Here is a 22,386-nt window from a genome sequence, read left to right as displayed (position 1 = left end):
ATGGATGGATGGATGGATGGATGGATGGATGGATGGATTTCAAAGGTTGAAAGGAGGCATTATAGGTCAGTAGAGAGATACTCTTTTAAAGAGAAAAGAGCATGGCTCTCACAGACTTCTGGATTCAAATGTCAGCTTGATCACTTATCAGCTGTGTAATTTTGGATGATGTACTTAACTTTTCTGAGCTTCAGTCTTGTGATCTGTGAAAAGGGGATGATTGGGGCATATCCCTCAGAGGGTCTTTAAAATTATTCTATGAGGTGCTGCATCTGAAATATTCAGCACAGTGTCTGGCCCATGTTATCCTTGAAATTGTCACTATTAACAAAAACCACACTGGCCATATTTATTTCAACCAGTCACTTTGTGACTTCAACAGGAAATGTGTTCATTGGGTTCTTTTGAGAGCACAGAATCAGCAGAAACCCTTGACTTCTGGGATGTGAAGACATTATTGCTTTCTGTGGGTGCCATTGATCAAAATAATCTCTTCTGTCAATCCCAGGGATTGAGAATAGCTGAAGCAAAAACTCCCATTTGAAAATCTACGCTTGCTATCCATTTCTTCCGAAACAGTATGAATATTCTATAACTGGATATATGACTGTTTTTTTTTTCTTTTTGACATGTAAGACCTTTTAAAATCTGGCCCAGATGTACCTGTAGCTTCTTCCATCACTCCCTCCCAAGTCCCCTCCCTTCCTAACACACTGACCTACCCCCACCACCCCATTCCCAACAAAGCGGACACTTTTCAGCGGCCCTAACCTCGAACATGCTATTTCCCCCGTCAGGAAGGGCCCGGCCCCCTTTTTAAGCTGGGCAAACATCCTTTGCAATCCAGAAGCTGAGGCCATGCCAGTCTTTACCCAGTTTCCCAGCCAGGGAGTTAGCTCCAGTCTCTGGGCATCCTCCATACATGGTGACATGTCAGTTTCCCCCGACCGGTTCCTGAGCCCCTCCGAGTAGACACCACACCTTTCTCATGACTGTCTTCCCATCATACAGCACAGTGTATACAGCAGTGTATACAGCAGTTGTCCATAATTGCACATTGAATAAAGAGAGCAAAATTCCAAAGCGGCCACAGATTATGCTATGGACAGGACAGGACCTCATGCCCCTGGAGGCAGGTGTCATCCCCCCTGCTTACGGTCACTGGTCACTGGCTACTGGTCACTGTATTACTCACCATCCATTGTACTAATACAGCCATTTATGAAGGACCTTCTATGTACCAGACCTGGCACTTCACATCGATTACCTTGTACGATTCTCACAACGACCTTGGAGGTAGTTATCCATCCTAACTCAAATTCACAGATTAAACCAACAGTGTGACTGTGGCCACAGAGGGGTAGGTAGTGGAAACAGGGCTCAAGACTCTGGTAGAACTAGCACCGTGGCCTCGAGACCAGTCCTTCCTCGGGCTTTAGGGAGCATCGGAGCCCCCTGGGGGCTTGTAGAGATGCAGGCATAGATTCAGCAGGTGGGGTCAAAGATTCCAAGTTTCTCACAGCTCCCCGAAGTGATGTTAATGCTACTGAACCACGCCTGGGATATCAAGGCTCGGAGCCCATGGTCGCCACACCCTTTTGATAATATGCCCTATCAACAAGAGTTTGAACATGTGCCCCCAAAATGCGTATTTCTGTATTTGTAAAGCGAAATACACATACAACTGTATTAATACACTAGGTACTTTTTCTTCAGCTGTTCATAACATGTAATTGCAAAACCAAAAATAGGACTTTAGAAGGAAAAGAACAAACACGGCATACGGTGGACGTTCTAATCTTTGCTTCCTGGCGGTTTATCTTGTATCTTGGTCTACCCTCCACACCTCTTGGGACTCACTGCAAAGGCCAGCATATTCTCAGCCCAGTTTTGATGCTTTGCCCAGCACTCAGGCCAAGGTGAGCAAACCTAGCTACTAACGTGACAAGGTGCTTTTGGCCTCAGCAATCGGGCGCAAAAATTGGATGCAAAGAGGTCTAAATTTATAAAGCATCTGAAATTATAGGAATGTGCCTGTATAGGCGTGACCATTGGTATAGAGACTCTCAAAATCTGAATAAGATTTTTTATACAATAGGCATGCCGACATCTGTGTGTGACTTGGGAGTGGTCAGCCTGTTGATGGGACCTGACACTTCAGTGGAGAATCCCAGTCATGGAGGGCAGGGGCAGGGGGGGGGGGGGGGGGTCCTCCCAGGTGTTCAAACAGGATACTCCTGGTCTCGCCACATGTTCCTATGATCCAACATCCTAAAATCTCACTTTCTGCTCAAGCCTACACTCTGGCTAATGTCAACATCGTCTGATTAATTTCAGCATTAGCCAGAAAGGCGTGGACAATGTTGAACATTGCAAAGAATGGATTGAGAGATGTCTTTGGGCTTGAACAGCTGTACTGTTACCTGTAATACCTAGCAACTGCTGGCTACGGAGGTTCTCATTTGATAATAACAATGCTGAATCCGCCTTGTTCTTTCCAGCTGCTGGTGTGGCCACTTGGTAATGAGCCATTTGAAGTTCGGACAGAGTCAGCCTCATTTTGCATCTGCCTCATACACCACAGCTTTCCTCTAAGTCCACCTGCCACAGAGCCGAACTTACAGACCTCCTTCAGCTGTTCTCCAATTAGTCCTATAATGAAACCCCTCAAGTGAAGTAAAGGCACTTCCTGAGGTCTGGAGGACCTAGCAGTGTCTTTGTAAGGAGGATCATAATCCGTGTTGGTTAATCCAATGGTGGTGCACCTAATTTAGGAGAGATTACTCAAGTGTTAGCCATAGTGGGCAAGAGCCAGGTCATACCCACGTGACAGGCTTCATCGGTCCTGAGATCATGCTTTGCACACAGACGACATCCAATTAAAATCTGAGGCACTGATTTAAATAATCGATCATATGAACATTAAAAATGAACTACATTGGGGTGCCTCAATGGCTCAGTCGGTTGAGCGTCCGACTTCGGTTCAGGTCATGATCTCACAGTTCCTGAGTTCGAGCCCCGCGTCGGGCTCTGTGCTGATGGCTCAGAGCCTGGAGCCTGCTTCAGATTCCGTGTCTCCCTCACTCTCTGCCCCTCCCCCACTCATGCTCTGTGTCTCTGTGTCTCTGAAAAATAAATAAATGTAAAAAAAAATTTTTTTAATAAAACTAAAAATGAACTACATTGGGGCACCTGGGTGGCTCAGTCGGTTAAGCGTCAGAGTTTCGGCTCAGGTCGTGATCTCACAGCTCGTGAGTTCAAACCCTCCGTCGGGCTCTGCGCTGACAGCTCAGAACCTGAAGCCTGCTTTGGATTCTTCGTCTCCCTCTTTCTCTACCCCTCCCCTGCTCATGCTCTGTTTCTCTCTTTCTCAAAAATAAATAAACGTTTTAAAAACATGAACTACATTAACTTCGCCAACACCCAACTGTGTGAATGTGGGGAAGTCACTTCGTTTCTACGAGCGTTGGCGTTCTGGTCTGAACGTTCGCATCCCCCCTCTCCCCCAAATGTATTGTATTGAAGCCCTGACCCCTAAAATGATGGTACTTGGAGGTGGGACCCTTGGGAGGTGATTAGGTTTCAAAGAGGTCATGAGGGTGGGGCCCTCTGGATGGGATTAGTGTCTTTATAAAAAGAGCACTTTCTCTCTGCCGTGTGAATACACAGTTCCTTCTGCAATGCAGGAAGACAGCTCTCAGCAGGAACGGAATCAGCCAGCACCTTGATCTTGGACTTCCACCCCCCCAGAGCTATGGGAAATGCCTGTTGGTTAAGCCTCCTAGTCTACAGTACTCTTGCGGCAGCCCAAGCCGACTAATGCATCCGCGTGCCTCGAGCATTGAAGGGACATATACCTGTCCGTATCTGAACTCCACTCCAGCTCAGACACTCAGTACACGCCTACGAGACATCTTTTTTATAAAGGCACAAATTCAGCTCTCCACGGGGTGTAACTCACATGCTGGGACCTTGCTTGGCTCTGTCCGGGTGCTTTCCAGTTCTTGACCAGCCTCATTCACACACCAGCAGCTCCGAAGGTCAAGGTGTGCCTGAGGAGTGCTGAAGTCTGAGTAGGGCCCTGGGTACCGGCTGAGCTGGCCATTCAGGATCTGCCAAAAGACGGAGGGCTCCAGGAGGACGTTCCCTCCAGGCTGGGTCAGGTTCCCTTCCATCACTGCCAGCGGGACGTCTGGGAAAGAAGGGTATCTCTCCAGCCCTGGGAAGATGCCCTGTTGGCCGGCCTCATACAGACTCTGAATAAAGAGACGAAAGCTTCTGGAAGCTGCTTCTTTATAGCTCATGATCTTCATGAGCAGCTCGGCAGGGGTCAGCTCCCGGCCACCGTTGTTCTGAGCTGCCCATCGTTCGTACCACTCGAAGGCCTGCTCTGGGGGCCCATCGCATTGCACGGGCCTCCACTGCCCACCGGTGCCGCACTGCGGGATGTAGATGCTGGCGAAGGTGGGCAGCAGGCTGGAGTCAGAGCCCAGAGCTCGCACTGTGCGCAGAAAGGCCTGCTCGGCCTGTAACTGACAGGCGGTGGGGCCTGGGAGGAACAAGGAGGAGGTATGTCAGGTAAAGAAGTGCGGGGAGCCCACGAGGCCAAGATGCAAACCCCTGACGGTCCAAGCCCCATCTGAAACCTTATACGGCCACAGAAATCCCAGCAGCCTCAAATCTGTAAATAACATCTAGACAGAGTGCATCCCCGTCACTGAAACGGCACTGTTGAGACTGTTGTCTGCTCTGCAGAAACCTATGGGGCAGCCCCTAAAAAGCCAAATGAGTCTCCCTATTCCATCCCGGGAATGGTTAACTGTATCGACCCGCTTCTGGACAATCTTTACGTTAAGTGGCAAGTTTTCGCCACTGCAGAAGTCGGGGCTTACGCGACAATAGAATTCACTTTTTCCGTAATGCACTGAGTCGGGGCCCCACAAATCAGGGTTTGTGGACTGAACACGCAACAGACTCACATTGCTTGGGTTCTCCAAGTACGCTTCGAGTTCCAGGAATAGGCTGACCCTCACGGTCAACGCAGTAACACTCAGAGCCGAAGCACTGGACGGGGAGGAAATGCCCCTCGCTGGTGCAAGAAGGGACCAACAGGCTGGACCCCGCGGGCTGGCTGCCCTCGAGGGTTTGCATGCGGGCCCTCTGCTTCTCACACTCCGTGGGACATCGGGGGCGTCCGCCTCTGACCCTGGAGCCAGAAAGTTCTTTGCCCCGGGAATCCACACACCAGCACTCCCCGGCAAAGCACTGCACGTCCTCGTAGTCTCCTTCCGCCGAGCACAGTGGGACGAAAAGGCTGCCCGGCGTCTGCCCGCAGCCCTGGGAGCCGAGCACCATTTCCATCACGTCACCTAAGTCCTTCGCTGTGTCTTCGGGCACAGAAATGGCATGCTGCAAGAAGAGAGAGAATTCTGGAAGCTCCAGGAGAGACGCGAGGAATGCCAGGGCGTTCTGGTTCTCTTGTAAGTTGATCTCAAAGCCAAAGCTGCCCACCATCGGCCTGTTCCTAGCAGCTCCCTTCACTGAGGCTTCGGGGGGGTCTGCGGCAGGGTTTGAATCCAGTCCCAAGGACAAAGCCTTGGCAGCTAGGTCGGTCCCTCCGTTCTGGAAGCCCGGGAGGCCAAACTGCCGGAAAAATTGACCGAAGTTAAATGTGCCTTTTGTGCCAAGGGCTCCAGACAAGTTGAACTGGCCAACGTTCACCAAAAATTTCCCTCCAAAGAGGTTTTGCTGGAGTCGCTTTGGGTCCATGGTAAACTGAAGGGCAAGACGAGCCAGCTCTCGGGAGGGAAAAATCGCTCCAATGGCTTCTCTGAGGAGAGTTTCTGAGGCAGAAAACTGTTTACCCTGCCCTTCTCCCATCGGGTGGAGAATCCCAGAGTCCACAAAGAGCTCCTTCACCAAGGGCGGGCAGGATGTGGCAAATCTGGCTACTTTCTGGGAGACCCGTCTTCCCTCGGGAGCCAAGAACAAGCCGTGCTGGCTGAAATAGCCCGAGGGCCCAAAGTGTAGTCTAGACAGGGCCTGCCTCCTCTCAGAGGCGCAGGATTGGTCTTCAGCTGCACAAGACAGAGCAAACGGGAGAAACGGTTTTAACATCAACAAGTACTCCTGAGACAACCCCCCAAATCCTTCTCGAAGTAAGATGTCCAACAGTTCAGTCAAGAACACCTACGTTTTGTACCTCTGTCTTCCCTGCCTTTTTATTTATTTTTTTTCTTTCCCCCAAGCAGTGTCTGTGGCGGCCGTTTGGGGGAATGAAGGTTCCAGCTGACGTGACTTCCCTTTCCACCTTTCACGGGAGGGTGACCCCCTTGTGAGTCAAGGCTCGTTGGTGCCCGCCCACTTTCGGAAAAGCTGACCAAATGCATGCCCCAGATGTACTGGGCTGAACGGTGTCCGCCCATCCTCCTCAAGCCCAATGTTCACGTCCACTGAGGACCTCAGAACATGACATCACTTGACAGTAGGGTCTTTGCCGGTGCTGTCGGTTAAAATGAGGTCACACTGAACTGGGGCGAGCCCTAACTCCAATGATGGATGTGCTCGTAAGACGGCCACGTGAAGATGGGGTCGCAATGTCAAAAGAATGCCAAAAAAGAATACCAAAAGCCAAAGAAAGCCAAGGTCGCTGGAAGCCCCCAGAAACTGGACAGAACAAAGATACATCCTTCTCTAGAGCTTTCAGAGAGAGCCCAGCCCTGCTAAGACCTCAGTTATAGATGTCTGGCCTCCGGACTGGGAGGGGATAAATTTCTATCGGATGAAGCCACCGAGTTTGTGGTAATTTGTGACGGCAGCCCTCGGGAACTCATACACCAACAAATTCCTATTTGTTTTCGTTTTATTCTTTTAAACACATTTTTAATGTTTACTTATTTTTGAGAGATAAGAGAGACAGAGTGGGAATGGGAGAGGGGCAGAGAGAGAGGGAGACACAGAATCCGAAGCAGGCTCCAGGCTCCGAGCCGTCAGCACGCAGCCCGACGCGGGGCTCGAACCCACCACCGGCGAGATCATGACCCGAGTTGAAGTCGGTTGTTTAACCGACTGAGCCACCCAGGAACCCTATTTCCCATTTGTTTTGTAACGAAAAAAATTTTTTTCCAGCATTCTCTTGTTGGAATTTTTAATGGACTTTAATGCTTCATTATTTGCTCTTCGTGCGGCTGCCTAATCCCTCCTTGTGGGTAGGCTTGTCTAGGCTAACTAATTGATAGTCTCTTTGAAGATAAGAACCATACTTTAAATGCCATGAGTATTTCCTATAATAAGAAACATTTCCTAGGTTGTAATATCTAATATTATAACATACTGTAGGAAATATATTTCCCAAAATATAATACAGTAATGTCTATGCAGCAAACACACTTAGCACATTTTTCTAGCCTTCCTGATCTTTCCTTGAAATTATTAATTAAAGGGTGATCAACTCAGTCAACTCCATGCCTGGTCAGGTCATTCAGTCTGAATATTCTAGTGGACAGTAATCACATTAAGAAAAAAGGCCTTAAATTCAAATTCCAAGTGTCTCCGTCACTCGGGTGGAATGAACTAGGCTCCACGTTTCTCTGTAAAACCATAAATCTCAGCGGTCCTTCTCAACCACCCACCCACCCACCGCCAACTTAATTCTTTTCCTTCGGTTCACGCGGATGCCAAAAAGGAAGTCAGCCAATTTCCCTCTGTCACCAGGCAACAGAGAAAGAACTGGAACTTGTAGTCGGAGAGAGAAAAAATACTGGCAACATCAGAACCCGTAACACATTCCTCAACCAGGCATGGCTTCCTTGAATGGAAGGTATTACAGGAAGGTATGGAAGAAATAAAGTTCACTGCTGTCTTATTCTGTTTCGACATGGAGAGCATATCCCTTCCGTTCATTTGTTATGTCGTGTTACCAGGGCAAAAAGAAAAAAATGCAGATCTCAGCTCCATGTGGCATTCGTTTCCACGGAAATAGGACTGATACGCCAGAGAGGAAAAAATAAAAATATATGATGCACGCATTTGGTAGCATTCTGGTTTTAATTTGGAAAACCATAGTTCTTTGTGTCCACCTGGAAACTGGAGGGCACCATACTCTCTAGGTTTTAAGACAACGACAATGTAATCATAAATACCCTCAGGGCAGCGCTTGAAATTTTTCTTCTTCTAGATTCCCACGCTTAGTAGACTGAATACTACCAAACGCCGAGCAGAATACTCAAAATGTGAAGCTGGAGAAATCAATGACTTAACAGGAATTATTGAATGAACACGAATGCTCATCTGTGTCAAGGCTATAAAAAGACCTGCCCTCCTCCTTCACTGAGACCTTGCGGGATCCATCCAGCTCACCCAAGTGGGAAGCCTACAAGCGCTCCTGGATTTCTCCATGCCCCTCACCCCTAACTCCCTTCAGGGTCTCAGTGGTAAAATGGAATGGCCTCACTGGAGGGCCTTGTGACATTTCGCAAGTCCACACCCTTCTCCCCAGACCACTGCTGCTACTTCAGTGTTGGTCCCTGTACCAGGTTGAATCGGGTCTCCTCAAAATGCACATCCTTCCTGGAAACCTCAGAATGTGACCTTATTCAGAAATAGGGTCACTGGAGACATAATTAGTTAAGGCGAGGTCATACTAGGGTAGAGCGGGCTCTTAAGTTTATATTACCGGTGTCGTCGTAGGAAGAGAGGAAGAGACACAGAGGCAGACACAGAGGGAAGACAGCCATGTGACGACAGAGGCAGAATTTGGGGCCACGTTGCCACAAACCAAGGAATGCCAAAGATTGTCGGCAACTATCACAAGCCAGGAAAAAGGCCAGGAAGGATTCTGCCCTGGAGCCTTCAGAGAGGGAACATGAGCCTGGTGACACTTTGACTTCGGACTTCTCGGCTCCAGAACTATTGTTCTAAGCGCCTGAATTTGCGCTCATTCGTCACAGCAGCTCCAGGAAAGTAATATGGTCCCCTCATCTCTCTTCAGGACACTGCAACGACCTTCAAATTGGCCCCGTGGCCTGCAGCCTAACACCGATTTCACGCTCTCCTTCAAAGTGCCCGGGGGGTCTTTCTTACACACAGAACCCACCATGGAACTCTCCAGCGTAAAACCCCTCAACGTCACCACCTGGCCTCCAGGAAGAAGTCCCCAAGCCTTTGCTTCGGTGCGAAGGACCTCACTGTCTCATCCCCGCCATTTTGTCCCAGTCCTGTAGTGCAGAGCCCCACCCTGACCACACTCAGCAATTTATTTCTCTACTCTTCTTGAAGATTCGGTGCCCAGTAGCAGAGCAATGCCTATCATTTATGTCCTTATACCTCCCTGCTCTATAGATAGAGAACACCTCTTCTTACTTTCCTCCTTCAAAAAACGTCGTTATCTTAGAAGACTCTAGCCAAGTATCACCTCTTCCATGAAGCCTTCCTGAATGTCTCCTCTTCATACACTTTCACAAGATCAAATTGACCCTACCCTGCTCTGCGATGCTTCTCTCGTGGCACAAGTAAACAAAATTCTGTTTTTCCTTCACCTGTGAGGCCCCCCGATATCCCCTGGGCTCGCTGAGGAAGGAATCGACCACGTCTGACACAGGATGAGAAACACGTCAGAAGTTAATGGCGGTAAGTGGGTTTTCCACCGTGGTGGGCTCGAAGGGCCTCTGGGTACGCTCAGGAGGCAGTGGAATTCACGGGTTCTGGAGCGGGTGGTCTGGAGAAACAGTTAAAGTAATACGACCCGACGGGAGCAAAAGAGGAGGCTGTCGAGAGGCAACCCACCACACGATGGCCGCTCCCCTTGCCGCCGAGTTCCATGGATCTCCTTTCCTTGGGCGTCCACACACCAGCACGGCCCTGCCCGCTGGCACTGCACCGCCTCGTAGTCCCCGCTCCGGCGGCAGCTGGGAACGTAGGGGTGACCAAAGCTGGTCGCTGTGAACCGCTCCATTTCGCATTTTGTGGGGCCTAGGGCAGAGCCACGCGGGAAAAGGAGAGGACAGTGTGTGAACAGGGCTATGGTCTTTCCAGCATGCACTCTGTGTGCTTTCACAACGTTGTAAATCCTCAGGGCGCCTGGGTGGCTCGGCGGGTTAAGCAGCCGACTCTTGATTCCGGCTCAGGTCGTGAGTTTGAGCCCCGCACCCGGCTCTGCGCTCACAGCGCGGAGCCTGCTTGAGATTCTCTCTCCCCCTCTGTCTCTGCCCCTCCCCTGCTTGTGTGCACGCTCTCTCTCTCGCTCTCAAATTAAAAAAAAAAACCCGCCCTGGTTTTAGATCCTTGCACCCACTTAGGCAAAACAGCCACAGAGACCGCAGCAACTTTAAAACCCAGCGGTTTCTTCCAAGCAGAAACACGCACGTCTGCTGTCGGCTTATTACTTACATCGGAACCGGCCAGAGATGAGGAGCTGAACCGCTAGGAACCGTCTCTGCAATATCCGGTACAGGGTGGTTTCAGTGAAGGTGGAAGCGAGGTCCAGGCCAGCAAAGATGGTGTCATAAATTTCGTCAAGCAACAGCTCCAGACCTGAGCAAAGGCAGAAGCGTTTCAAGGGACGGGTTCGTTCCGAAAGGCAAGTCCTGACTCTGCTGTTCAAACAGACCTCAGGAGGCCCAGAGCCTTCCTGGGCATCGTAGGCATCGGGCCTGATCAAGGTTTTAATAGTGTGCAAAGTCAAGGCTGCCCTGTACGGTTGTGCAGGTTGTTCACGGCACAAAGGAGCACTGCTAAGAGGAAAGCCATTCTGTCCTCCACTCTCCAGGTTGGGAGCTGCATCTGCCCAGAGCGGGGCGCCTCTTTCCAGTGCGCACAGAGGCTCCATATGGGCCAGCAGCTGTGTCCAAGGCACCAGAGATGAGCATTTGCAAACTGTGCGGCTTAGCCGGGGAGCAGCCAGACGCTGCTCTTTCTGCTTGGCAGGTAATGATATTCAGGCTTTCGGGTTTGGGAGGTGCCTCTCACCCACCCCCCTCAGTTTGCCTGAGGTGCGCTTACCTGTCTCAGCCAGTTCCCGCCCTTGACTGTCAGCACAGTGACAATACCCAGACACTTCAGGGAACTTGTTCCGGAAGGCACTGAAGGTCACGAATGCATCTGGAAACCTAGGAGAGAAGGAGATGTCTGCTCCCTGCTTCATCAAATCCTCACGAGCGCCGCTCACAGAAATAAATAAACGTGGCCTCATCTCATCTGGGGAGAAGGAATGTCTGCTTTTTTATCTCATGCCATTTGCTCTCTGTTTCTTGCAGGAAATGTGTTTCTTTTCTCAACCGGGTTTTCACCTGGCCCGAGCTCGGCTGGACAGATGAAAAACAAAGCTGTGCTCAGCTGTTACCTGCTCACTAGTCATTTCCCTCACATGTGGCATTTCACCAACACACCCACGCGTGTGTCTCACGGGGTCAGGCAGAAAACAGGTAATGAACGGCGCATGACCGGAGCGTAACTTTACTAGACTGTAACTCGAGGGACCAAAAGCCAAGTTGGCTTTACAAACATATGGTACATTGTGGATGATCTCATTGGGGGAGATCAAACAACTTCAGAGCCCTTTATGACTTTTCCAGAGCTTGAAAAGAAGCCAGATTCCACCCTAGGAAATTCTTAAGGACATTTCCCGCTCCATAGTTGAGAAAAACAACACAGAATCAATATGACGCCACTACAAGGGCTATGCGTGCCTCTCCATACGTGCGGGGAGAGTGTGCCCAAGCCACGTCTGACCTGGCAGGTTTCATAAGGAGCTAATTCGCTGGGTTCCCCATCCTGGAAGATGAAGCTGAGGTGACATGAAACTTTATTAAAGAGTTCTTTCCGTGTGCAGTGATTAAGCAACCGGAGAGGCGCTTTTCATTGTTATGCGACATTGAGAGATTCGTTTCCGTGCCCTGGGGGGTTGGCACACCTACCTATGTCTGGAAATACATCCCCAAACAATGAGTTCGAGAAAGCGGCAGCTCTCTGCACAAACAGATCCATTGCTGTGTGATCCGTTCCAGCAAAATACTGAAAACAAGCTCAGTGTCCAACGATAGGAAAATGAAGATGCAAATTATAGTAAGTTTCCTAAATGGATGCACGCGTAACACTCCGCGAAGACAGCAGCTTGCAAAATGGCCTGTACATACACCACAACGACCTCAACGGAAATGAAGCAGCATTGGAAGGCAACAGGCAACCCAGGAATCACTCAGAGCCTGAACGGGGGGCGTAGAAGGTACTAGCTAATTTGCATGGCAATGAATAGGCAACAAGCTTACAAGAGCACTGTGAGGTTATGGATTGTTTTCTCCATGCCTTTGATCATTGTGTATCTATAAGCTAAATAAAAAGGGGTGTTGTAGGGGCGCCTGGGTGGCGCAGTCGGTTAAGCGTCCGACTTCAGCCAGGTCACGATCTCGCGGTCTGTGAGTTCGAGCCCCGCATCGGGCTCTGGGCTGATGGCTCAGAGCCTGGAGCCTGTTTCTGATTCTGTGCCTCCCTTTCTCTCTGCCCCTCCCCCGTTCATGCTCTGTCTCTCTCTGTCCCAAAAATAAATAAACGTTGAAAAAAAAAATTAAAAAAAAAAAAAAAAGGGGTGTTGTAGTAAGTGAATTCTGCGTAACAGAAACTAAAACCTCCCTTCACCCAGTCGTCACGGATTAGAGGTATATAATAAAAACAAAAAAATGAATTGAAACCTGAGATAATACATTCTCTCTCTTTTTTGACATTTATTTATTTTTGAGAGAGAGAGAGAGACGGAGTGTGAGCAGGGGAGGGGCAGAGAGCGAGGGAGAGACATAATCCAAAGCAATGTCCAGGCTCTGAGCTGGCAGCACAGAGCCCGACACAGGGCTCGAACCCACCAACCGCGAGATCATGACCTGAGCCGAAGTCGGATGCTTAACCCACTGAGCCACCCAGGTGTCCCTGGGGTAATTCAATTCTAAGAGAGGTGACAGTAGTATAATAATCACTTCCATTCGTTGCACACTATCTTGTAAAAGACAACCTGCCAAATGTTTACTACATATTGACTTGTTTAACCCACTTAACACTCCTAAAAGGCAGGTGGACTTTTTTGGTACCCATTTTAGAGGTTAAGAAAGTAAAGTATGCTGGCCACCATCTTGAAATAGCGGTGGGAGACAGACTGCAAACCCAGGTCTTACGCCCCACGTGATGCCTCTGTCTGCCAGTGGTGTTCTTCACTGGGTGTTGGCTGCACCTGGTTCCCGTCGCACTTTCTCAGAGGCACACGACTCTTCTTGTGTTCGGACACTCTCCCCTGTGTGCCCTTTCCCAATAGCTAATAGATGTGGAACACACACGCGCTGGAGAACACAGGAATGGGCCACCTGGCTGGCCCCGGGTTCCGAACCCGTAACAACAGGAGACACGGGAGGTTCCAGTCACTCTAGTCCCACGTTCTGCCAATTCACCCCAAAGGCCCTCTTCAGCGTCATGTCCCGGGACCGGTGCCAGCAGAAGGAATTCTGAGCCTTCTTCATCCCACTACTTTGGGGGCAGAGTCCTCCTCCCTCGGTTTCCGGCCTTAGAAGCTACCCACTTCCTGGACCTCCATGTGCTTTTTGCATGGACCTCACGGTCGCTGTCCCCGCTTCTTGCATACTGGAGATCACTGTGGCTTTAGCTGGAGGGCGTCCTCCCAGGAAACCCCCCTGCACCATCGCCTGTAACCCCTCCTTGCCAATTCTGCGTGCACTGAAAAGAGTCCAGAGCTCCGGCCTTGGCCTAGCCACATGTGGTCACTGCCGTTAACCACTACGAATGAAAATAATAACGGGGGGAACGTACTGGACGACCCAACACTGCACCAAGCACCCTCTTCACTCCTTCTCAGTCCTCACGACAACACTTAGAAAGCTGCACTTTGCAAACGAGAACGCTGGCCCTCGGAGTGGTGAACAGACTGGTTTAAGATCACCCAGCCCAGACCCGGGGGTGGGCGTCCGCAGCTGGTGGGAAGGGGGGCTGCCTCTGAAACGGAGCCTGGTCCTCAGGGGACCCCGCCCCGCACCCAATGGGAAGTTCAAGCTCTGAATCTTCCTCGATCTCCTTAGTTCCCAAAGTCCGATATGATACAATCTGATTTTTGTGGCTGATCTCTGAAACGGTACCACCGCTGTGAATTTTGGACTCTTCCCCCAGGGTAGCAGGTGACGGCGTAGAGGGTGGCTTTGTAGCTGCTTCTGCTATCGTCACTGGTGCTTTCTGGGCGGCCAGGACGGGAGGGCCTTGGCCGTGCTTCCCACCTCCTGCTCATTGGATTCCCAACCCTTCTCTGCCACCCCAGCAGAAGTCCAGCCACTAACACTGAACCCGAAGTCCACGGGAAAGGGAGAAAGGTCCCATCCTCACACGTGGGCCAGCTAGGTTTGGAACCTGCTGTAAGGCCAAAGAAGGCTCCAGAGGATGTGAGCCTTGAGTGGGATTGCAAAGCTAAGAACGATGAATTGACAAGGAGAGAATGGAGAACACGTCTACAAGGATCTTTAGCCCGTCTCCAACTCCAAAGTGGGGGCAGAGGATGACAGTGTGGGCGGAAGGATTAGCTGAGAGGCTGGTAGTCACCGGGGCAGCGGCGGGGGGGGGGGGGGGCCGGCACAGGTCCGGAGGAGAATGTCGGAACCCAAGCATCTCTGTCATGGACACACCGTTCCTGAACGTGCCCTGCCCACTCCCCTTCTGGGCATGGGGCTAAGGAAACTGACTGTCCTGTCTGTCTCTGTCCGGTCAAGTCACGGAGGACCCTACGGCACACGGCATCACCCCCTTTTATGAGGATCCGAAAAAGCTTTGCCCATCTTGAATAGAAGAACAGATTGTGTTCTTCTGAAAAACAGGTTTCCTTTTATCTGGCAGAAACCAAATAACTTAGACTGTTTTCTCTTGCTCTGGTTCTAAGGCTCCCAGACATAAGTAAGCAGCCGCTCATACCTGTGATAAGAATACTTTATAGAATGAACCGTATGTGCAACCTTTGCCTTGGCTCCTTCGTACGTTCTACTCTGATTTTGCCTTCCCTACGATTTCCTCTCTCTTCCTTTTCTCTCCTGTTCTGGGCGTGTCAGAAGAAAAGAGGAAGCGAAAATCAACACAGAGCTTGAAAACCAAAAAGGACATATTTCACCTAGTGAAAAAGGATGTGCCGTTTTTGTTGAATAAAAAGGAACAGCTCAGAATGATCGTAAGAAAGTGTTCAAGGGAGAAAATTGTAGCGCGGGGGGGGGGGGGGGGGGTAGACAGGATGGTAGGCCTGGTGCCCTCACATGGTGGCCAGCCCAGCGTTGGAGAAATCACGGCTATGGTTCAGTGGAACACGAAACGTCAGGCCCTGGCAGGCGTCTGGTCCTGGTCGCATACAGAGCGGCCCCCGTGCCCTGGGCTCAGGTAGCTGATACCATGGCTCAGTCAGATTCTCCATGCCACCCCCAGACGAACCCTCCAGAAACCTAGCCATCCCTTAACAAATTAGCAATTAGTTTGGCTGTCTCCTGTGCCCGAAGAGTACCCCTTGAAGTAGGAGCTCTGACCCAGCACGGATGTCTCCGATGGTCAGTCTACAAGGACTTCTCCACATATTCCGGTAACGATGACCCTTGGCGACGCATTAAGATGTATCTGATCCTTCTCCCTGGGTTATCTGACTAGCGGGGGTTACATCCTTGGTAAGACTGGTTGCTAAGAAAATTTGAGTTTGCTTAGTCACTAAAGACGGGGCCTAAGAACAAAAACAAATTAACTGAATTTTAGCTCAGACCACTAAGGCCTTGGCAATGGCATCGGCTTTTAAGACCTTTACGTACAAAGCGTTTCCCTAGTTAGTGGTTGGACGAGGGCAACACGAAAGGCAGGGAAGAGTCGGGAGACCTACCAAAGCTTACTCACCACCACACATGGTTTTTCTAAGTCACCAGCCGAATAGGTGTAGTGAGCCGTGGCCTTCCGGAGGCAAAGGACCTCCTCAAATGCACAGACACTGCAGCCACGTTCAAGTACAGGTCGTCACCCAGCACGTCTAAGAACCCACAGCAGGTTGGCAGATGAGCCCCACCCCCCCCAGGCTTCCAGCCTCCCCTCCAGGTCCCATGCCAGTAAGCCAACCACTTCGTGTCACATCTCCGCTGGAATTTCCCGAAGAAACCCTCTCAGACTCAATATTCCACGATCCCACTTGTGACTTTCCTTTTCCAAACTCATCCTGCACCATCCGTCTAGAAGCCAGACTTTGGTTTGATTCTTCCTCCCTCTCACCCTCCACCTTCAATGAGTGCTGTGGATTCTATCCTGTGTAGGCTTCTCCCGCCGCCCTGTCTCCCCCACAGTCCCCCCCCCAATCACGTGTTCTAATCCACGCCTACGTCGTCTCTCACCTGGACCAGTGCAGGAGCCTCCGGGCTCACAGAGCTCCCCCCACCAGCACCCACTTTGCTCTTCCCCAGCCAGTCCATTCTATCCTAAACTCAAGGCATACCCAATCTCCGTCCCCAGGCTCAAAATTCTTGATGCAGTGTTGGGGACATACTAATACTAGAAAAATTACTCCTTGCTTATCTGAAATTCAAAGAGAACTGGCCGTCCTTTGTTTTATCAGCAGCCTTAGGTACGAAGTCTAGACTCTCTACACGGCCTCTGTGGCTCCTACCATCATGCGCCGTAGAGCGGCTGGGCCTGGCCATGCCCAGGTCAGCTTACCGAGAAATCCCTGAAATTGGCTGGGCTTCCAGTAACCGACCACCCAACCCTTCCCATGACCTTCCTAAGTCAGAATTCCCCCAGAGACATACTTGCTTACATAAAGGAAAGGATCCCATTTCAGGAGTAAGTTTTTTTTTGTTTGTCTGTCTGAAACAATGGATGCTTAGTCTTGAATTTTTGTATTTAACTCGACTGCCCTCTTGTGGAAGGAGCTATGAACCGTGCCTCAAGCTGGCACACAGGCTGATTATAAGCACAGACTGCGGGCCTACTGTGCAGGGAAAGAGAGTTGAATCAAGGTTGTGTGGGAGAGTGAACAGAGCCAAACAGCTCTAGAACCCACTAATTATGCTTCCCAGGGGGAGCTCCTTAGCCTCTGTGTTTCAGATTCCTCATCCGTATGCTAGAGAATGTAACCGTCCAATTATTTTTTGTAAATATTAAAGGAGGCAAAAGATTGTCCAATTGCCTGTATACAGTAAGCACTCAGTTGAACTTGAACTGAGCACACACTGGTTTGCATCCATGAGTATCAGTAAATCAGGCTGTTTGGAAATTCTTATGTGCACACGGGAAGACCATTCTCTAAGCCTGGGAGGAAACGCACCCTAACCCACGTTTGCTAAAGCTGGGTGCTACATGAGTAATCATGATCATTGCATTATAATTCACAATTGTCTCAGTGGTTTCAAAGACGAGGACCCATCAGATCCTCACCATGACCTAGGGAGCAGGTGCTGTCTCCTTATTTCAGGTGGGGACACTGAGGCACAGAGATGCAGAGAGGGTAAATGATCAGGTCACTTTGCCAAGCAGTGGCAGAGTTAGTTAGAATGGGGGTCACAAAGGCAAATGCTATGGGCCCAGGCAGGTGATGCAAACGAAAGCAGGGAACAGGACACCTGGAGGGACCCAGAGCATTGGACCGTGTGTAATCAGTCCAAAAAGAACAGTTCAAGGCCAGCTTCTTGGTGCCATGGGAGGATTCAGGAATTCAGATTTTACGTATTAGGTGAAACATACAAAATTGCTGACGTTCAACTATTTTTACCTCCACAAGCAGAAATTTCATAGAGTTAACTTGAAATTTTCCAGTTTTTAAAATAACATGCAGTTCAAATAAGACTTCTCTATGGAAAGTCCCTGTGCACAGGCCCCTAGCCTGTGACCCCTCCCAGCACAGCCCCTGGGGATCCTCTCTCTTGCAGAAGGAAAGAAACGGGCTGTTTTGGAAGCCAGCCACATCGAGGCTCAGGTTCTCTCGGAGAATTCCCATCCGTTTTCACAGCCTAATATGCTTACTGCTTTTATTTAGGACGTTTCAATCATGTCTGCAGGTCTGTGCCGTCCTCGCACAGTGATAAAGCAGCCATCTTGAACACCGAGAAACTATCCGATTATTTGGGCCAAGATCTATCCTGTATCTCCCTTTTTACGTTTGTTATTTAAATCCTTAAACTTATCTATAGGTCAGGGCGCCTGGGTGGCTCCCTCGGTTGAGCGTCCGACTTCGGCTCAGGTCACGATCTCGCGGTTCGAGCCCCATAGCGGGCTCGGTGCTGACAACTCGGAGCCTGGATCCTGCTTCAGATTCTGTGTCTCCCTCTCTCTCTGCCCCTCCCCCACTCACACTCGGTCTCTTTTTCTCTCTCTCTCTCTCAAAAATAAACGTGAAAAAAATTTAAACTTATTTAACAGGTGCCTATATGCACACCATTTACAAAACTGTATAAATACGGTCATACCCATGCTTGCCATGGTGACATCTTTTTTTTTTCCTTTTCTGCCAATTCCCTTCTCCCTCCTCCTGCTTCTCCGCAGCAACCTGACCCAGCCGATGGCCGTGGTAACCACCCAGCGAGTGTGGATTCATACTGCCCTCTGTGCTCAGCCAGTCCTGGACAGACACTAGGGCCGTTGGGTCATCGTAAAGGCACATAAAAGGATGTTTGCTTACTTGTTTTCTAAAAGAAAAATCACACAAGCGCCTAGTACCTTTTACCATATTATCATAATACGTGCGGCAGCATCCCGTCCAAATCAACTGGTATAGTTCCAGTGCGTTCTGTGTAACGGCTGCGCACATGTTTCTGGGGGGTGCACATCTATGCAGCTCTCCACCCTGGGTTTCTCAGTCACTTTGTCCCCAGTTTTCCGCTACAGTGAAAAACAAGGCAGAAGACATCCCAGTACATATGTCTTCACCCTGGGGTCTTTTTATTTCCCTGGGCTGCCTGGGCGGGAGCATCCATGTGTTTTTAATTTGAACGGCTGTTGCCCACTTGCCTCCTTAAAAACACTGTCGTCTTTCAGAGGTCCCCAGCAGCCTGTGCATGTGACAGCCCGCACGCACATGAGCTTTGGCAGGGACAGGAAGAGATGGCCTGGGGGTGGGCCTCCCCGCCAGAGGCCGGCTCCCCTTACCTGTTGTAGCTATGAACCAGGTCGAAAATCATCATGTCTGTGGTGTTGACAAACTTGCATTGGACCGGCAGGAAGTGCCCATCCGGAGAGCACTGAGGGGGTGACCTGTCTCCCACCCCGTGGAGGAGACGGCGGTTTCTTATCTCGCAGCTCCTAGGACCTACACATTTCAGAGGAAAAATTTTAAATTCTTAGATATCAGGGGCTCCTGGGTGGCTCAGTCGGTTAAGCGTCCGATTTCGACTCAGGTCATGATCTCACGGCTCCCAGGTCCGAGCCCTACATTGGGCTCTGTGCTGACAGCTCAGAGCCCGGAGCCAGCTTCGGATTCGGTGTCTCCCGCTCTCTCTGCCCCTCCCCCTCTCGTGCTACCCTGTCCCTGTCTTTCCCCAAAATAGATATTAAAAAATAAATAAATAGGGGCATCCGGGTGACTCAGTCGGTTGGGCATCCGACTTCGGCTCAGGTCATGATCTTGCGTTCATGGGTTCGAGCCCCACGTCGGGCTCTGTGCTGACAGCTCAGAGTCCGGAGCCTGCTTCGGATTCGGTGTCTCCCTCTCTCTGCCCCTCCCCCACTCACATTCTGTCTCTCTCTCTCTCTCTCTCTCACTCAAAAATAAAATAAAAACATTTTTAATAAATAAATAAATAAATGCATTCTTAGGGACAAGGAGGCACATTCACTTCTGCAGTCCGGACGCGCACATTCACACCACACGCGTGACATCGATCCACCACGTGGAAATATGAGCAGGGTACAGCCTTCCTAAGATGCTCCCATTGTCTGTACTGAGGCCCAGGTCCTCTGCCTTTTGGCCGGGAGGCCCGGCACAGTCACGGTTACGTGCGGAAAACTGGACGCCCTGGGCACGTGTGCAACGCTGGGGCCCCTGGCACTTACATCGCGTGGGCCTCCCCGGCTGGCGGGTCCCGTACACCTCCATCCCTTCCGCATCCACGCACCAGCACTGTCCCCGCCACGGGTCACACTGCACGGGCGCGTACTCCCCCGAATCCTGACACTGAGGGAGGTAGGATGTGGCCGTGCTGTTAACATAGCCTCTCAGCAGGATCTGCTGCCTCTGCAGCTGGCAGAAAGACAGACCTGAGGGTGCACAGAGCAGGGTCAGAGCTTCGGGCCCCCTCCCTGGACACGGGGACGCATCCGTCCCACCCACAACAACCCAGGGATCCTCAGAGAAGGCAGCCGGCTCAGGCCCAGCGCTCCGACTGTGCAACTTTATCCCAGGATTTCTCCCAGCAGCCTGTGGGCCAAGTGAGGGGGTGGGGGGCTCCACGGTGCCCTGTCAGTCAACCAGACACCCCACAGCCCGCGCGCTGCAGAGGGGAGGGGCAAATGCACTGTGGGCTGGCTGCTGGCATCCCACGGCCCTGCCCACTCCTTCGCTGTGTGGGCCTGGGAGTCCCTGCAGCACCCCCGGCCTCCCTTCTCGCCTCCAGGGTTGAGACACAACTGCCTTCCTCGGTGTCCGTGTGCATGTGGATTAGTGACCTTGACCATCACCACCCCCGCTGAATCCCTACCGTGTGCCCAGTGTTTTACACATGCTTTAAATCCGGTGAGGTGGAGCCTACGTTCCTGTCACAGACGAGGAACCCCAGCTCAGCGAGGGTAGGGGACCCGGCCAGGGTCATTGCGCCCGACAGCGCTGGGGAGCCAGCCTGCCCCCCTCCCCCCCCGCCCAACCCCCAAGCCCACAAGCCTGGCAGCAAAAAACCAGCACCCAAAACAGAGCTTTCCTCCTTAAAGGAGACCTTTGGTTCCGGGCTCAATCACACATTTTAAGATGACCAGCTTGAAGTGAACTTTGTTTTAGGCCTAGCCGTGACATGCTTTATGGGGGCGGGGGCGGGGGCAGGAAGGGCTGCGTGTCTTCCACTATTCGCGATAATGATTATTTTAACAGTGAAGAGTTCACCGAAGTCTCAAGTTTGAGACGCACCTGATGTGAGAAACACCAGGTGTATACGGCTTAATCCCGCTTCCAGGGGCCCCCAGTGTCCCCTGAGCTCAGTAGCTGACCGACTGTCCCCCTGGATTCTCACTGCAGCCCTTCAGGAAGTAGGGACTCGGGTGCGGGACCCCCAGCCTAACTGGAAGAGGAACATCCAGCAGCCAGAGGGAGACCCCCGTTCCCTCGGACGGCCCCTCACGCACTTACAGGCCACCGGCCGCCCGGGCTGCCTGCTTCCAGGCACCTCCTTGCCCTCGGCGTCCACGCACCAGCAGGAGCCACCGTCATCCTCGCACTGGACTGTCCTGCAGGCAAGAGAGACACCACACGCAGACAGAGTTACTGGGCCCCAAAGCCACAACCCGGCTTCCCTTCCTTCTCCCTTTCCCTTCTGTCAAGTTTTAATTCAATTAAATTAGGGAGAAACTGGGGCACCTGGCCTAGCTCAGTCGGTCAAGGGTCCCGCTTCGGCTCCGGTCACGATGTTATGGCGACATAAACAGGGCTGGCAAAGGTGAGCCTTCCCGCACCTCCTGTGCCCCTCCACCCTTCCCAGAGGCCCAAGCAGGGAGCAGAGCACAGCGTCTCTGTGCTCTTGCGAGGGCGGAAGAGTGCTGAGAACGCACAGGAAATGAAGGGAGGTGGGGATGCTTCCTGGGGGGGGGGGGGCGGTTCCCAGAGCACAGTCCACAGACTCCCCGAGTCCGGTGTGACCAGAATAGCAGGGAAAGTGAACATCCAAGCCCGCATGAAGGATCCCCGTGCATTCTGCTCCACCCAGGTCCCACATCCTCATCGGGGCCTTCCCTTCCCATCCACTACCCCTGCCCCTACCTGTCACTAGCCCCTGCCCCTGCAGGGTATCCCCCACCCCCCCCGCAGATTACCTCTCCACTCTACAGGGACAGGGTCCTGGATGCGAGTTCACGTTAGGGCAGCCCAAATCCCCTTCCAGAGAGGAGCTCTGGCTCCAGCTCTGACTTCTCAAGAGCACATGCGGGGAAGAGGCACCAAAGCAGAAATCACTCCGCCCCCCCCCCCCTTCATTACAGCAAATGGGCTGGGGCACCTGGGTGGCTCAGCCGGTTGAGCATCCGACTTCAGCTCAGGTCATGATCTCTGAGCTTGTGGGTTCGAGCCCCGCATCAGGCTCTGTGCGGACAGCTCAGAGCCTGGAGCCTGCTTCAGATTCGGCGTCTCCCTCTCTCTCTGCCCCTACCTCCCCTCTCTCTCAAAAATAAATAAACATTTCAAAACATTAAAAAAAAAAAAAAAAA

At 51.4% G+C, this 22,386-nt stretch overlaps 1 protein-coding gene across 1 annotated transcript in view; it reads right to left on the bottom strand.

Moving 5' to 3' along the window:
- TG (thyroglobulin) overlaps positions 1–22,386 on the bottom strand; it is a 244,730-nt gene that overhangs the window by 220,618 nt on the left and 1,726 nt on the right. The window contains exons 3-10 of the mRNA XM_040494469.1: positions 21,317–21,414; positions 20,035–20,238; positions 19,132–19,291; positions 10,999–11,105; positions 10,387–10,530; positions 9,784–9,969; positions 4,980–6,077; positions 3,962–4,549 (exon numbers count right to left, since the gene is read on the bottom strand). Of these exons, the coding sequence (XP_040350403.1) occupies positions 3,962–4,549; positions 4,980–6,077; positions 9,784–9,969; positions 10,387–10,530; positions 10,999–11,105; positions 19,132–19,291; positions 20,035–20,238; positions 21,317–21,414 (2,585 nt within the window). The remainder of the gene's footprint in view (positions 1–3,961; positions 4,550–4,979; positions 6,078–9,783; positions 9,970–10,386; positions 10,531–10,998; positions 11,106–19,131; positions 19,292–20,034; positions 20,239–21,316; positions 21,415–22,386) is intronic.

Source organism: Herpailurus yagouaroundi, unplaced genomic scaffold (assembly GCF_014898765.1).
Source record: "Herpailurus yagouaroundi ecotype Mexico unplaced genomic scaffold, PumYag 186, whole genome shotgun sequence".
NCBI classification, from domain to species: Eukaryota; Metazoa; Chordata; class Mammalia; order Carnivora; family Felidae; genus Herpailurus; species Herpailurus yagouaroundi.
Note: the sequence above shows the minus strand (reverse complement) of the source record. Positions and strands in the feature narration are given on the sequence as shown.